Below are 16985 nucleotides of genomic sequence, written 5' to 3'. Positions count from 1 at the left end.
GAGACAGAACTAGGTAGGCACAAGGACCCAAGTAGAGCATTGTAAAACAAGTCTAGCATGTGGTGGATGAATTTACAATTCTACTTTAATCTTAAAGTGGAAAAGTGTGTAGTACCTTACATTTACCTGCTAACATTCATTTTGTTAGTGTTGGCCCAGCTCTCTAATCTGTCCAGGTCATTTCGAATTCTGACCCTGTCCTCTGGGGTACTAGCTACCACTCCCAATTTGGTGTTATTTGCAAATTTGATTAGCATGCACTCTATTCCATCATCCAAGTCATTGATAAAATATTGAATGGGCCCAGGACATAATCCAGTGGCACCCCACTAGTCACTTCTCCCCAGGGTGAAGATGAGACATTGGTGAGCACCCTTTGAGTTCTGTTAGTCAACCAATTACAAATCCATCTGACAGTGCCCTTGTCTAGCCTACATTTTACTAGCTTGCTAGCAAGGATGTCATGGGGGACCTTGTCAAGGCCTTACTGAAATCTAGGAATGCTACATCTACAGCATTCCCTTTGTCTACCAAGCTTGTCACTATCAAAAGAAGATGTAAGATTAGTCTGGCATGACTCGTTTTTGAGAAACCCATGTTGACTTTTAGTGATCATGGCAATCCCTTCTAAGTGCTAGAAGGAGACTGGCACTCCCATCCCCCCTCACACACATACACCAAGGGTGGTTTGTGTCAAAGGAGGCAGAGACCTTTACTGGCCTTGTGCCACCCGGAGTCCTCTGTGGTGGCTGAAGAGTTGGGGCACTCCATAGAAGGGAAAAAGGCACAATCTTCCCAGAGTGATTGGAAGGTCTGAAGCTGCAGGCAGTTTACCTCAGAAGGACTCCAGCTTTTTACTGATTTATTTATATATATTTATTTGTTTGGTTTGATTTCTATTGTAAAACTTCACATTAATATTCTGTGTATGAGGGTTTCTTATCCTGATTACTGGAAGAGGGAGTCTATGTTAGTATTACTAATTGGTTATTGTGTCTGTATTGTGATTGTGGTTGAGAGTTTTTGCAATTGATGTTATCTGAATTTCCCAGAGTGATTGGAGGTCCTGAACCTGCCAGTTGCTTGACTTAAAAGGACTCTGGCCTTTTTACAAAACTGCATTCCTCCCCGCCCCCACAGGGAGAAGCCTCTCTTCATAGCCAAACGAGTAAAGGAGTCCTTTCACAGTTTCACATGGCCCAATAGAAGGGAAGGAAATGGAAGAGCAGGGCCCAGAAGGATCCGGACCTGGCAAGAGAGGAAGGAAAGGCCCCTATCCCATTCAAGCTGAGAGTGGTGTTGAATTCTGGGAGAGAGTTGTGCCAGAGATCTGGATTCAGAAGACTATAAACTCAAACGTACTTAGAAAACACTTCCGGCAGTTCTGCTACTGTGATGCTGATGGGCCCCGAGAGGTTTGCAGCCATCTCCATGGACTTTGCAACCACTGGCTGAAGCCAGAGAGGCACACAAAGAAGCAGATCCTGGACCTGGTGGTCCTGGAACAGTTCCTGACCCTCCTGCCCCAGGAAATGCAGCACTGGGTCAGAGGATGTGATCCGGAGACCAGTTCCCAGGCGGTGGCCCTGGCCGAAGGTTTCCTCCTGAGTCAGGCCGAGGAGAACAGGCAGGCAGAACAGGTGAGGGCTTTTCTTTCCAGGTATTCCAGTTCAAGCAATGATACCTACTTTCTAAGGCTTCCCTGCCCAATATTTGTCTAGGTGTTTTGTCCAAGTGTTAATCATCTGAATGGGAGGTTTTGATAACCTTCTTCAGCAGCCATTTCTTCTTTCCCTTCAAATAATTCCTCAGGATTCTAGGTCTGCTGACAGAGAAGTGCAGAGTCTGGGACTGGGGCAGGGTCCATTCCTTTGTAACTTCCATTCTGTCTCTTATCTGTCTCCTTCACTGTTGTTGTTTCAGAGTTGGGGTCCATCCATGAAGATGGAAATGAAGTTCTCTCAGACAGAAGAAGGTTTACTTGAGGAAAGGGACCCAGGCCAGGCCCAGGAGCATGCCCAAGATGCCCTCTCAGGTGGTAAGGACTCACTGTGCCTGGATCAGATTCGGGCACCCAGTTAATTTGATGGGTAGAGATCAGGAAAAAAGATCAAATACTTCTTCACTCAACTTATGGCACTCAATGTTCAGTAGTTGGGATTCCTATAGAAGGGGATTAGACAAATTCATGGGGGAAGTTCCTCACAATGGCAATATTCATATCTCTCCTTTTTCTATTGGAGGGATTCAAATTGGCTGAAAAGAAAAGGCAAACAAATCTCGTTTGAGCTCTTCAGTCTTGTGACTAAACAAAGCCTGCACGTTCTGTTGCTAGGGGCCAGGAAATGTGAGCAAATGTCTTTTGTGCTCATCCTTATGGGAGCATTTTAATGGGCTACAGTAGGAAATAGGACGCTGGCTGAGCGTTGCCCTGCTGTGGGGAGGGGCTTAGGGTGGATATGATGTCACATTGAAGTTACCTTTGGCCCAAAATCCAGATGTGATATTAGTGGATTAGTTGATGCTACAGACACTCATAGATATTACTTTCACTTTCCAGATGTGCATGGTTCAGGCCTGGTTTTTTGGTCTCATGTGACAGCGACATGCCATGCAATGTCATTTCTGGTTCCCTGTTTTTCTTCCACCAGCCTGGACTCAAAGTTATGTGCAACAGCCCAGCTGGTAGGAAAATAGCATGTCTGGGTCTTTAGTCTGGTCCAGTAGAGATGCTATCATGTTTTTTCAGCCCCAGTGTTCACAGGACAAGTTTCAGGTATCACAGAAGTCTGAAATGTGCCAATGGCATTTACAGCCCCCCAGTGCTCATGGGTACCTTGTACATCTCTTCTGCCCCTCCTACCACTTCCTAGAAAGTGTTACAGTTCTTTTTGAGTGTACTTAGGACAGTGGTGGCGAACCTTTGGCACTCCAGATGTTATGGACTACAATTCCCATCAGCCCCTGCCAGCATGGCCCAGGGAATGGGGATGCATGAAGCATGATTCATGCAAGCAAACAGAATAGGAAGTACTGACTAATCTTTCTTCCACTTTTCCCTCCCTCTCAGGCCATCAACAGACAGTGTTGTTCCGTTCTCTTTGCAGAGGTATGGAAACAGCTGCTGCACCTACAGTCCAGGTAGGGGAGATGAGCAGGGGACCCCCTCCTTTCTCATGAGGGCTTTTCTCCTGCAGTTGGTGCTGAGGGGCCCAGAGATGAGACTGTAAACACTACTGCTTATATACAAGCTAAATACTCCATCTAGCACCTCCCAGAGTATCCCTTTTCAGAATACTGTCTCAGTCTGACATGACAAGGGAATCTGATTTTCTTTTTCCAGTCTCTGATTTCCTTTGAGGAGGTGGCCGTGTATTTCACAGAGGCAGAGTGGGCACTGCTGGATCAGGACCAAAGAGCTCTCTATGAGGAAGTCATGCTGGAGAACTATGGGAATGTGGCCAATCTAGGTAAGGAACTTTCATTGGTGCCCTTGGGATGAGGCATGAATCAGAATCTTGAACAGCAGCAGGTTGTGTTGAAGCCTTCCCTGGTACCTGCTCCGTCTTGGGAGCCTCAAGATAGCAGTGTGGTAGTGAAAGCGATAATCAGTATGGCCGAGAAGAGTTACCCAAGTGGTCTGGCTGGCCCTACAGCAATTGCTGTGCCCACCACACAAGGCAGAGCATGTGTCCCTCAGGAAAACTCTGAAAGGGGCCACGTTCTAAATTTTCAGTTGCCAACCATTTTGGGCAGTGAGGTCGATCTGAACAGGATATCAAATGCAGACTGACAACTAAAGCTTTTTTCCTGGAATCTTGGCAGGGTTGAGAAATAAACTTCATGATTCAGGTTGTGGAGGCCTAGTCACTTTTATAACAGTTGACAACTGTTGATGTACAAGTTCTGAATAATATTTTCCCCAGTAACTTTCAGACTTTATTAGTTAAAGGCCTTCATTTTGGAAGCCTTATGTGCATTAACGTGTACAGCTCTGATTCTGAGTGCACATTTTAATGCCAGAGTGGGGTCAGGTGCAATAGACATAAAGAGCAGGCATGAATGCCCAGGCTGATGTCCATGTAGACACAGTGTGTAATAGACTTCCCTCTGTGATGCACCTCTGAAGATGCCAGCCACAGATGCAGGTGAAACGTTAGGAACAAGATCTACCAGACCAAGATCTTCCAGTTTCATCCTGGCATCTGTATCTGGCACCAGTATCTGGCATCCTTCCAGATGTGTCCTGTCGGGGATAGAACCCATGCAGCTGGGAAGTTTCTCCCCAATCCCCCACAGTCTGGTGGGGAAAAATCTGGGTTGCCAATCTGCAGTGGAATCCAGGAGATCTCTAGGAATTGCAACTAATCTCCAGGCTGCAAAGACCTCTGACTTCACTCAACACACCCCCCCTTCCTCCGAGCCTCCAGGAATTTCTCAGCCTGGCATTGGCAACCCCCTACATCCCCTCTTTCGCTCTACCTGTGCCTGTCTCCTTGCCCAGGTGTGTTTCCCACACAGCCCAGAAAACCCACCTCAACCACTTAAATTAGAGGCTTAATCACTTCTCTGGCACCTGGATAATCACCTGGGGAAGATATGATCCTCCCTGAATTATGTAAAGCTTTTCTAAACTGGTGGTTCTTCTGTTAGCTAAAGTCTTCACGCAGATTAATGAAATAGGTTCATAATGAAATAGGTTTAATTTCCTCTGGTTGGAAGTTAAGCGTTGTTGTCCCCATCCATAAGAAAGGGGACAAAACAGATACAAAGAATTACAGACCAGTCAGACTGTTGGATATTGCAGCAAAGCTATATAGCAAATACTTGTTGCATGAGTTAGAACACTGGGTGATTAAGAATCATATTTTACACCCACATCAAGCAGGATTCAGAGAGGAATGTTGTCCAGTCATTCACTGCCAAACACTACATCATCTAGCCCAGGGGTTTGCAACCTGTAGCTCTCCAGATGTTCATGGACTACAATTTCCATCAGTTCCTGCCAGTATGGCCAATTTGTAGACATGGCCACTGCATTTGACTCTCGTCACAGGGGCCATCTTTAGTAAAAGCTAGTAGGAAAAAATGGATAAATTGCTACTCTTTCTGTTGTGTGAACTGCATTTGAACATCTATTCTCAAATTTGGGTGGGAATATCTGGCTCCTTAACTAATAAAATTTCAATTAGTAAGGGAGTAAAGCAGGAATACGTATTGGCCCTCCTTGCTATTTAATTAGTTTATAAATGACATTGTTGAAAGGCTTTTTGGTCCATAAATTCTTCCACCTTCAATTGGCCATCAAAGAATTTCAATTCTATTATATGTGGACAACATGGCTATAATCTCCCTAACTAAAATTGACTTGAGAAGGCTGTTGCAGGAACTGCAAGGAACTGCAAGGAACTGCAAGGAAGAAACTCTCAATGAGAAGATTAAAGTGATGGTCTTTAGGAAAAGGGCAAACATTTCATCTTGGAGTATATTTGGAAACCCAGATAAGCATTGAAGCTCTTTCAAAGAACTTGGAGTTACATTTAAAGAGACCTTAAACTGGAATGTACATTTGGCATAGTTAGTCTAGAAATTATTCAAAGCCAATTTTTAAGGCATATTCTAATCTTCCCCAAGGGCACTCTGGCTGCCCAGATGAGAGAAGAAACTGGCCCCAAAAGAAAACAGTGCTCAACCAGGGGAAAATGGAACAGAAAATGCAGTTGGAGAAACAACATGGCTATAATCTCCCTAACTAAAATTGACTTGAGAAGGCTGTTGCAGGAACTGGGTTTATACTGCAAGGAAGAAACTCTCAATTATGGTTACTTTAAATTAATTCGAATCTCTGGGGGCTCATGGAATTACATTGCAGGGTATTAAAAGAACTAGCAGAAGTAATCTCAGAAGTAATCTCTTGCTATAAACTTTGAGAATTCCTGGAAAACAGTAGAAGTCTCATCAGACTGGAAGACGGCTAATGTTATCCCTATCTTCAAAAAGGAGGAAAAAGGACCCAAACTATTACCGCCCAATCAGTCTGACATCAATACCAGGAAAGATTGTGGAGCAGATCATTAAACAGACAGTCTGTAAGCACTTAGAAAGAAATGCCATGATCCCTAAAAGTCAACATGTGTTTCTCAAAAACAAGTGCCAGATTAATCTTATCTCTCTTTTTTTCTTTTTCTTTTTTTTGATAGAGTGACAAGCTTGGTTGAGGAAAGGAATGTTGGGAATGTAACATACCTTGATTTCAGTGAAGCCTTTAACAAGGTGCCCCATAAAATTTTTGCAAGCAAGCTAGTAAAATTCGGGCTAGACAATGCTACTGTTAGATGGATTTGTAATGGTTTGACTGACATAAGCCAAAGGGTGTTCATCAATGGCTCATCTTCATCCTGGAGAGAAGTGACTAGTGGGGTGCCACAAGGTTCAGTCCTGGGCCCAGTGCTATTTTTATCAGTGGCTTGGATGATGGAATAGAGGGCATGCTAATCAAAGTTGCAGTTGACACCAAACTAAGAGGTGTAAGTAGTATCCCAGAAGACAGGGTCAGAATTCAAAATGACCTTGACAAATTAGACAGCTAGGCCAAAACTCACAAAATGATACCACCCAGGTTTGGTGAAGTTTGGTTCAGGGGGTCCAAAGTTATGGACCCTCAAAGGTGTAGCCTCCATCTTCTATTAGCTCCCATTGGAAACAGTGGGGATAGGGCACCCCCTTTGGGAGTCCATAACTTTGGACCCCTGGGCAAACCTCACTGGAAACTTGGGAATGTATTTATCAGATGGAGTCCTCCCAAACAGTCCCTAGACAGTTTGAATTGCTGCTAGTATAAAATGCGCCCCCTGCTGTCCAAAAACAAAAAACCACTAAAAAGATACAAAAAAACCCACAAACGGAGGGCGGAGCTTCAGACATGCAATGGGGGGGGGTTGAACCTGAGGAAACCCCCCCTTACCTATGTCCTTGTGTCAAAAGATCAACGCTTTTGTATCTGTGACTTTCTAACACTGAGGACTTGCCCATTATATATTTGACTGCTATATGCACAACCCAGAGGTACATTTCTTTCTGGGATGGTATGACTGTTGATGCGTTTATGATAGTCTGTGACTGCATACAAATAAATGCATTCATCAGTTGCAAACCATTAGAACTCACTTGTCCTTCAGATGGGATTATGGTGATCCCCTCTGACTGTGATCTGAAGAAACATCATGGTATAATGGTTAACAGCAGCTGACTATAATTTGGAGAAAGGGAGTTGATTCCCCACTCCTTCACATGAAGCCTTCTGGATGATCTTGGGCTAGTCACAGTTCTCTGCAGACTATCTCAGCACCACCTATCTCACAAGGTATCTGTTGTGGGAAGGAAGACAGTTGTAAACTGCATGAACACTCCTTAAAGGTAGAGAGAAAGTGAGATCCTCTTCTTTTTATATTGGTTGGGATTGTGGGCTTTGATCTTGACCCCCCAGACCAAAAAAAAAACCAACCCAACCCCACCCTTCCTTTCCTTGAATAACTTTCCATCCTCATATAAGAACAATTAGTTTCTCCCTGGCCCTTTCCGCATGGGGAGTGCGTCTGGCTCCCTAGGGGCCCGGCAAAAATGCCGTCCCAGAGGGGCCTGTTCACTTACAATGGCTGCTGGCTTAGCAGCAGCGCAGTCCTAGCTCCCCCCTCCACCTCCCCAAAGCGTCCAGGCCGCCCTCAAACTCCCGAGGACACACTGTTTTCCCGTCCTCCCCACTCACCCTCGTGCGTCCCCTGTGGCTCCTACTGGACTGCTGAGACCCTCCCTGGCGCTGTCCCTCCGACCCCTGGAGGTGGGGAGGGGGCTGATAGGCCAAAGTGTAGGAAGTCCAACAGAGCTTGGCTATAGAGGCTGACGAGGTGAAATGAAGACAGGCTTCTCTTGACCTTGGCGAGAGGCCTCTCGCAATTTTCCTGCAGCCTCCCGTGCAGGCAGCCACCCTCACCCTGGCAGAATTCCTGCTGGTGCAGGGGTGCCCTTTCCGCAGTGCAGAAAGGGCCCCTCTGTGTGCCAAAGGAGCCAGGAATGTAAGAAAAGCCTTGCATTGAAAAAAGGCTGGAGAGTTTCTTATTTATCTGTTTGGTTTTTGTTTGTTTAGATTTCTATCCTATCCCTGTAGGGCTCAGGATGAGTTACAACATAAGTATATACAATAGCATAATAATTAAAAACTTTAAAACCAGTATATAAAAATAAACTAATACTAAGACAGATATTAAAACAGGTGGCGATTAAAAAAACGCTCTCTCCCTCCCCCCCTCCAGACCTGGCTGGCTAGGTAGAGAAGGCCTGGTGGAACAGCCACTAACAGGCTCTGCGGAACTGAGATAAATCTCGCAGGGCTCTGATGTCACTTGGCAGCCTGTTCCACCAGGCTTCTCATTGAGGCCTTCCAGATATCTCTTGGGACGGGGACCATTAGAAGATTCCCCTCTGAGGGCAATATGGGACAGGGACCATTAGAAGATTCCCCTTTGAGGGCAATATGGTCTCAAAGATGCAGTCTCAAAAACATGTAGGTCCAGTATTGCTGAAGTCCTTAAAGGTTAATACCAGAACTTTGAAAGTGATCCGGAACTCGACCGGCAGCCAATGTAGTTCTTTTAGGACCGGTGTTATATGGTCTCGGATGGTGACCTGGACAGAGTATTTCCTTCCCCAGTGAACTGGCTGCAAGTGAGAATCCTTCCTGGTTATGTCAAGACAATGAGCAATGAATAGTCCCAGAGGATTTCTGCTTCACTTCTTAGCAACTCTTGGGCCCCTTCTGCACATGCAGAATAATGCACTTTCAATCTACTTTCACAATTGCTTTCAGCCTTCGACAATACTTTCACAATTGCTTGCAAGTGGATTTTGCTATTCTGCACAGCTGCAAAGTGCATTGAAAGTGGATTGAAAGTGCATTATTCTGCATGTGCAGAAGGGGCCTTGGTTTGGCAGAATCACAAAGCCTGATGGGAAAGGAGAGAGAGAAGGAGGCCTTCTTGGGCCTGGAATCTGGGATGCTCTGAAGGTGTTTCTGGGGCTGTTCTCAGCTGTGGCACTTGAGCAGCTGCAGTATTCCTAAATATTAGACTTTCCAGGGAAAGATAGGAGGAGAGTAACTTAATAACAGTCAGACTAAAGGAGGCTAAAGGCCTATCAACCCTTTCCTACAGCCATCATCTAGAGGGCCTTACCTACCCTACCTATAACCATGGGGGTCCCATTTGAACTGTGGGGTTAACTTGGTGAAGTCCTGGTTTCTTGAGAGAGAGAGAGAGAGAGAGGGAGAGAGGGAGAGGGGAGAGGAGAGAGGGAGAGGGGAGAGGGGGAGAGGGGAGAGAGCGCGCAAAGGCTCAAAACCAGTTCTTCCTGGCTTTCATCACAACTCAAAGGAAAGTGTCTATCCAGTTGCAGGACTGGAAATTATGGTAACTTCTTGCATGGAGCCAATGTGATGTAGAAGAAAAGAGTTTGGATTTGTATCCCCCCTTTCTCTCCTGCAGGACACTCAGAGGGGCTTACAATCTCCTTGCCCTTCCCCCCTCACAACAAACACCCTGTGAGGTAGGTGGGGCTGAGAGAGCTCCGAGAAGCTGTGACTAGCCCAAGGTCACCCAGCTGGCGGGTGTGGGAGTATACAGGCTAATCTGAATCCCCCAGATAAACCTCCACAGCTCAGGTGGCAGAGCGGGGAATCAAACCCGGTTCCTCCAGTGGTTAAAAGTGGTGGACTCTTACCTGGAAAGAGGGGTTTGACTCTGCACTCCTCCCCCTGAAGCCTGTTGGGTGACCTTGGACCAGTCCCAGTTCTCTCACAACTCTCTCAGCTCTTTATGCCTAATAAAGGTTTTATGTATGTATGTATGTATGTAACTCTCTCAGCTCCACCTACCTCACAAAGTGCCTGTTCTGGGGAGGGGAAAGGAATGCGATTTGTAAGCCGCTTTGAGGCTCTTTGGGGTAGAGAAAGACATGGTATAAAAAACTTCTGTCTAATCATCGAAAGCAGAGGCTCAAATGAGCAGCATGATGATTCAAATGTGAACAGTGGGGGAATGATTCTTTGCCATTTCCCCCCTCTAAAGTGCATATGGGGAGTTTGGGGGCAGGGGGTAGACTGAATATAAAAACTGCTGACTACAGGGCATGACTGGAGATAAGGCATAGCCAGCAGTTCATTTGAGGGAAAAGAGGGTCTAATGAGTAATGCCTGATGGGTGGCTTGGCTTCTTGCCTTGGTGCTGACTGGACCTCTCTCTTCCTTCCAGCAGCACATGTAGAAGAGACAGTTGGGGGAATTCACTGGTTCTCTCTGGAAAAAGCCAAAAATGAAGATTCCACAGGAAAGATTGAGGACAGATCACAGAGTCAGAAGAAAAGCCATGCAGACAAGGCAAGGGATAAGCCCATTCCATCCCGTAGAGGAGGATTTAATGAAATCCCAGTCCAGGCACTAAGATCAACCAAAACAAAAAGGACCAAAGGCCTCCATACTAACCGGAGAATCTGCTCCAGGAAAAATGAAAATGAAAGAGTGACCTTTAGAAAGACCTTTAATAAGAACACCAGTCTCATTTCCAAGAGGAAAATACCCTCAAGAGAGAAACAATATGATTGTATGAAGTGCGGAAAGACCTACAGTCGGGAATCAGCCCTTGCTTCACATCAAAGAATTCACTCAGGTGAGGATGTGTATATATCATTAGATAGCAAACCAAGCCTTTCAGTTGCAGCAGGCTTGAATGTTCTTTTAAAGTGTATATTAATGTATGCTTCAATACACAGCAGAAAAATCTGCTGAAATGTTTTCAGTGTGGATGGAGCTTCATGGGAAGATCAGACCTCCTTGTTTGGGTGATAATGGGATCTCTCTTTTTATTCCAGCAGGGGATGAGCGGTGGACTGAAAGTGAAGAGAAAGTGCATGAGCTATTGCCAGTTAAACAAAAGAATAAAGATTGGAAAGGAACTGACAGAAATCAAGGTGGACCAAAGTGGCAGAAAGGAAGTCACATGGCCAAGAAGAGGGATAAAAACATCCCTGCCCAAGAACAGAATTTCTATGATGTAATTGACATGGACAAGGAAGCATATAAGTGTTTGGAGTACGGAATGAACTTCTCAAATCAAAACCGATATGAAATCCATTTGCAAATGCACAGTCGAAAGCAGAGCTCCTTACAGAAATCAGATTTTTTTCAACACCAAAGGACTAATTCAAGAGAAAAGCCATTAGCGTGCTTAGAGAGGGAAATGACCTTCTCTGGTAGAAGAAAAGGTAATGTTCATCTTCCAAAGCACAGTATAATGAGGGCACATAAATGCTTTCGATGTGGAAAGTTCTTCAGCTGCAGATCAAAGCTCCTTGTGCACCAAAGAACCCACACAGGAGAGAAGCCTTTTGAATGCTCAGAGTGTGGAAAGAGATTCAGTCAGAGTGTCCATCTTCAACAGCATCAAAGAATTCACACCAAGGAGAGACCTTTTGAATGCTCAGAGTGTGGAAAGAGATTCAATCAGAAAGTCCACCTTCAACAACATCAAAGAACTCACACAAAGGAGAGACCTTTTGAATGCTCAGAGTGTGGAAAGAGATTCAGTCATAGTAGCCACCTTCAACAGCATCAAAGAACTCACACAAAGGAGAGACCTTTTGAATGCTTAGTGTGTGGAAAGAGATTCAGTCACAGTAGCACTCTTCAAAAGCATCAAAGAACTCACACAAAAGAAAAACCTTTTGAATGCTCAGAGTGTCTAAAAAGATTCAGTCTTAGTAGCACTCTTCAAAAGCATCAAAGAACTCATACAAAGGAAAAACCATTTGAATGTTCAGAGTGTGGAAAGAGATTCAGTCTGAATGGCACTCTTCAACAGCATCAACGAACTCACACAAAGGAAAAACCTTTTAAGTGCTCAGAGTGTGATAAGAGATTCAGTCAGAGTAGCACTCTTCAACAGCATACAAGAACTCACACAAAGGAGAGACCTTTTCAATGCTTAGAGTGTGGAAAGAGATTCAGTCAGAGTAGCAATCTTCAACGACATCTAAGAACTCACACAAAGGAGAGACCTTTTGAGTGCTCAGAATGTGGAAAGGGATTCAGCCAGAGTAGCAATCTTCAAAAGCATCAAAGAACTCACACAAAGGAGAGACCTTTTGAATGCTCGGAGTGTGGAAAGAGATTCAGTAACAATAGCACTCTTCAAAATCATCAAAGAACTCACACAAAGGAAATGGTAGAAAGAGATTCAATCATAGTAGCAATTTTCAACTGACTTTCACAAAAAGGCTAGACCTTTTGAATGTTCAGAATGTGGAAAGATGTATTGCCATGAATGCTATTTCTGCTTCAAGAAATGGCATTAATCAACTCTGCATTATGTTTTAAGCAATGGCAAAAAGATATAGGTTATTTTATTTGGCAAGGTAAGAAACTAAGAATTAAATATAAAAATATTTAGGATGCAAAGGAAAAAGGGGTTTCTCATTGCCAGATTTAAAACTGTATTTTGAAGCAGCCTCATTGGTATGGATAAGGAAATGGAAAATATTGATGAATTCTAGACTCTTGCCCCTGGGTGCATTTTGATAGGAGATTTGGATGGTGTGGACATTTGTGGTATAAGGGGGAAATGCATAAAGATTGTTTTTATTACTATGTAAGATGGAGTGTTCTTTGAATATGGTAGAAATATAAGAGGTTGTTAGCAAGTACAACTCCTTTATGATGGTTTCCAGTTGCAGCTTTTACTAGAAAAGCACTCAAGAAAAATGGCCTACTTAAAGAGAATTTCTGAACATCCAAGATGACAAATGTGAGCTTAAACCTATGAATGATTTAAAAGAAATAGTTAAAAACTGGTTCCATTATTATCAGTTACTAGATATGTTTAAAGCTGATCAAAAATCCAGATTTTACCACACAAATGACAAATTTTGGAAGTAACTTATGTTCAAATTATGATAAACTATTCACTAAAGATATTACTGAAATGGGATACAGAAGATGAGATGGTCAAATCTGTAACATAAAATGGACTAGAAATGTTGGTAGAAACATTCAGATGGAACAGTGGGAGAAACTGTGAAAGCATGTTATAACTTGAAGGAAAATTGTTATAAAATGGTATATAGATGGTATTTGACACCAAAAAAATAGGCAAAGATTATAAAGGTATGTCTGATAAGTGTTGGAAAGGCCAACAACAAGAGCAATTTTTCTTTCATGGGTGGTGGATGTATAAAAAGGCTAAATCCTTTTGGAACATGATATTAAAAGAAATACAAAAGATCCTGAAAACAGCAATTGTGAAAAAAGGCCTTTCTGTTGGGATTCAAGGGGAAAGATATTTCAAATCAATATAGACTGCTCTTTATCTATATAACTACTGCAGCAAGGACTCTATTTGCACAAAAATGGAGAGAGAATAAAATACCAACAAAGGAGGACTGGATTTGGAAAGTCACAGAATATGCAGAAATGGGAAAAAATAACATCTTTATTAAAGGGACAATAATATGGACAACCTTTTAGAAAACTAGAAACCTTTTACAGAATATTTTTGGAAAACGTATTAAAAAAGAAACAATAGCAGAATTTGAAATCTGAAATTAAAAAAACAGCAATTTTATTAGACTTCATAAAACAAAATCTAAATGAACAATTTTTTTAAATCATGTGCATGAATCTAAAGTTAATTTTCAGTTAAGGATGAGATAGCTGGAAGTCATTGTAATTTGTTACATTTTTTTCTTGTCTGTTGTGATTGGTGATTATATATGTGTGTGTTTTTTAAGTGAGAATGTTATTATTAAAAATAAAAAAGAACTCACACAAAAGAGATCGTTTGAATGCTCACAGTGTGGAAAGAGATTCAATCATAGTAACAGTCTTCAAAAGCACCAAAGAACTAACACAAATGAGAGACCTTTTGGTTGTGGTGGGTTTTCCAGGCTGTGTAGCCATGGTCTGGTAGATCTTGTTCCTAATGTTTCACCTGCATCTGTTGCTGGGATCTTCAGAGGTGTATCACAGAGAGAAGTCTGTTACACACTGTGTCTAGTGAGAAGGGAATGTTTAGTGGGGTATATATTGTCCATGTCCCAGGGTGGGGAACCAATCAGGAAGTGTATGGGTGGAACTTGCTATGCAAAGGTGTGGTTGAGTACATTGTATTGCGGGTGGGGTAATCAGTCCATTTACATTTGTAGTCGCATTTGCATTCCCTGCAGCAGCAGCAGTATTGGTGAATGCAAATACTGTCTGGGTGGTGTCCATTGTCTGTGAACTTAGCATGCCCTTGGCCTTTGATTCTGGTATTTTTAAGTACTGGTAGCCAAGCTTTGTTAATTCTCAGAGTCGCTTCTTTCTTGTTGAAGTTGTCTTGGCGTTTGTGAATTTCAATGGCCTCCCTGTGCAGTCTGACATAGTAACCGTCCGAGTTGTCTAGAATTTCAGTGTTTTCAAATAAAATATTATGTCCAGTTTTGTTTAGGACATGTTCTGCTACTACAGCTTTTTCAGGATGGTTAAGCCGATTATCTTTCGTGCTCCTTAATATGAGTCTGAATGCATGTTCTGTTGGTCTCTTAGCTGTGATTGGAGAATATTTTGAAGGTCAAAACCCAGTCTTTTCCACTGTAAACTCCACTCCTGGTAAAATTGACCAGAAATGCTGTATAATTGAATCAAGAATCCATTTTTCACTGCATGCACAATTCCTGGTGAAATCGACCAGAATGCTGATCACGTGCCACCCACAGTTAGCAGCGCTTTTGTAGACTCTCCATCAGTGGTCATACTGTTTCTGCCAGGTTACTTCAGGGTTCTATTCGAAAGTGATATACTCATGTTGATATGAAGCTTGTTACAACCATAATTCCTACCATTATACAAAAATCAGTATATAATTTTAAATGTAGCATATTCAATAAAATGGCAGAAAGCTCACATATATACAACATAATATGAAAGATAAACATTATGGAATCATAGAGTTGGAAGAGACCACAAAGGCCATCAAGTCCAACCCCCTGCTTTGCTGAAATCCACAATCAAAGCACTCCTGACAGATGGCTGTCCAGCCTCTGCTTAAAAACCTCCAAAGGAGACTCCAGCACACTCTGAGGCATGAGAGCAGGGAGAAAATATGGCTGAAAGGAATCTGTAAATATCTGTAAATAGGAAAGAGAAAGAAGCAGCACAGGGTTGTTAACCTCCAGGTACGCCTGGACATCTCCAGGAATGAAAGCTGATCTCCAGCTGGCAGAGATCAGTTCCTGTGGAGAAAAGGGCTGCTTTGGTTGAGGACTGTATGACTTTATGTGTACTTTTTTCCTGCTTGGAGGGAGAATTTGACTTACACCTCTGCAAGGAAGGAAGGAGGGTGTGACAGATCCCCACAGATCCAAAATCACTCAGACAAGGAAACCACTCTGTGACTCAGCTTGAGTTTTCCCACCTTTTTTCTGTCAGGGACTGAGCCGCTTCCACTTGGCTGTGCTCCTCTAATGAATAATTAAGACTAAGATTTATAAAGCAGGTAATATCCCTGTCACAAACCTTTGACCTCCACACCGTTGCCCAGTGGGCTCAATTCTTGAGTCAGGGAGCCAGCTCTGAGAGGGTGGCTGGTTGGTCAGGAACAAAGAAACCAAAGGCTGAAATAAAGTTTCTGACAATATTTCCATTATGGCCAAAGCCTGGATTCTTAATCCAGAAACTTATTTAACATCTATATGCGACCCCTTGCTCAGCTGGTACGGAGCTTTGGGCTGGTCTGTCATCAGTATGCTGATGACACCCAGCTCATTCTGTCGATGGAGGGGGGAGCCGTCACCGCCCCTGCAGCTCTGCAGCATTGTTTGGAGGCGGTTGCTGGTTGGTTGAAGCAGAGCAGGTTAAAGCTGAATCCAACAAAGACGGAGATCCTTTGGCTAGGCCGTGGGGGGGAGGCGGGGGACTTTCAGCCGCCGGTGTGGGAGGGGGTCTCATTGGCACCGACCCCCTCAGTTCGCAGCCTGGGGGTCCACCTGGATTTGTCTCTTTCAATGGAGACCCAGGTGGCCCATACAACCCGGGTTGCGTTTTTCCATCTTCGCCAGGCCCGGCGACTGGCCCCCTTCCTCTCCCAGGCGGATCTGGCCACAGTGGTCCATGCAACGGTCACCTCCAGATTAGACTATTGCAACTCGCTCTACGCGGGCCTTCCCTTGCAGCTGATCCGGAAATTAACATTGGTCCAGCATGCGGTGGCGCGTCTGCTCACGGGCGGTGCCTTTAGAGATCATATTATGCCCGTGTTGCGTCGCCTGCACTGGCTCCCAGTTGAGTTCCGGATCGTCTTCAAGTATTGGTTCTAACCTTTAAGGCCTTGCGCGGCCTGGGACCCTCGTACCTACGAGACCGTCTGGCCCCATATGTCCCATGTCGGTCCCTGCATTCTGCGGAGGCCAATCTGCTGGTGATCCCCACCCCCTCTATGATGCGGCTGGCCTCCACCAGGGCCAGGGCTTTTACGGCCCTGGCCCCTGCCTGGAGGAATGCTCTCCCTCCAGCTGTCCAGGCCCTGCGGGACCTTAATGAGTTCCGTAGGGCCTGTAAGACTGAGCTTTTCCACTGGGCCTTCAGGGAGACCAGCTGCTGATGTGGGTGCCCGAAACAAACATTCTGAGAAACACTCGAAGATCCACTGTCCTTCTCTTAAGAGGAGTTTTAATAGTCGGATGCCATCTATTTTAAACTTAAATTGGTTTTGATAACTGAATGCTGCATTTTAAGTCTTAACTTTTATTTTGTTTTATTGTCTGCTTGTTAGTGTTGTACACCGCCCTGAGCCCTCCGGGGGAGGGCAGCATAAAAATGCAATAATAAATAAATAAATAAAATTTAACAACTGTTTCTGCCGAAGTGGTGCAAACTGGCTGAATCCCACCTCTTGTAGAGGTATGTG

General features: G+C 44.1%; 2 protein-coding genes across 31 annotated transcripts in view; one reads left to right on the top strand and one right to left on the bottom strand.

Annotated features, from left to right (window-relative positions):
* LOC125428587 (zinc finger protein 883-like) overlaps positions 1-16985 on the top strand; it is a 1608225-nt gene that overhangs the window by 653368 nt on the left and 937872 nt on the right. For 7 of the 30 annotated variants that reach the window (XM_048488955.1, XM_048488950.1, XM_048488949.1 and 4 more), the window contains 3 exons: positions 1141-1640; positions 1924-2038; positions 3071-3141. The exons of 13 other annotated variants lie outside the window; for them this stretch is intronic. In XM_048488955.1, coding sequence (XP_048344912.1) covers positions 1218-1640; positions 1924-2038; positions 3071-3141 — 609 coding nt within the window. In that variant the 5' untranslated portion in view covers positions 1141-1217. Of the gene's footprint in view, positions 1-1140; positions 1641-1923; positions 2039-3070; positions 3142-16985 lie in introns of those variants that run through there. 10 more of the 30 variants (XM_048488956.1, XM_048488952.1, XM_048488974.1 and 7 more) reach the window with 4 other exon arrangements.
* Positions 1-16985, bottom strand: part of LOC125428534 (zinc finger protein 345-like) — a 770962-nt gene that overhangs the window by 530428 nt on the left and 223549 nt on the right. The gene's annotated exons all lie outside the window — the stretch shown is intronic.

The sequence above is a fragment of the Sphaerodactylus townsendi genome, linkage group LG03 (assembly GCF_021028975.2).
Source record: "Sphaerodactylus townsendi isolate TG3544 linkage group LG03, MPM_Stown_v2.3, whole genome shotgun sequence".
NCBI lineage: Eukaryota > Metazoa > Chordata > Lepidosauria > Squamata > Sphaerodactylidae > Sphaerodactylus > Sphaerodactylus townsendi.
This window is presented reverse-complemented; position numbering and strand designations above follow the sequence as displayed.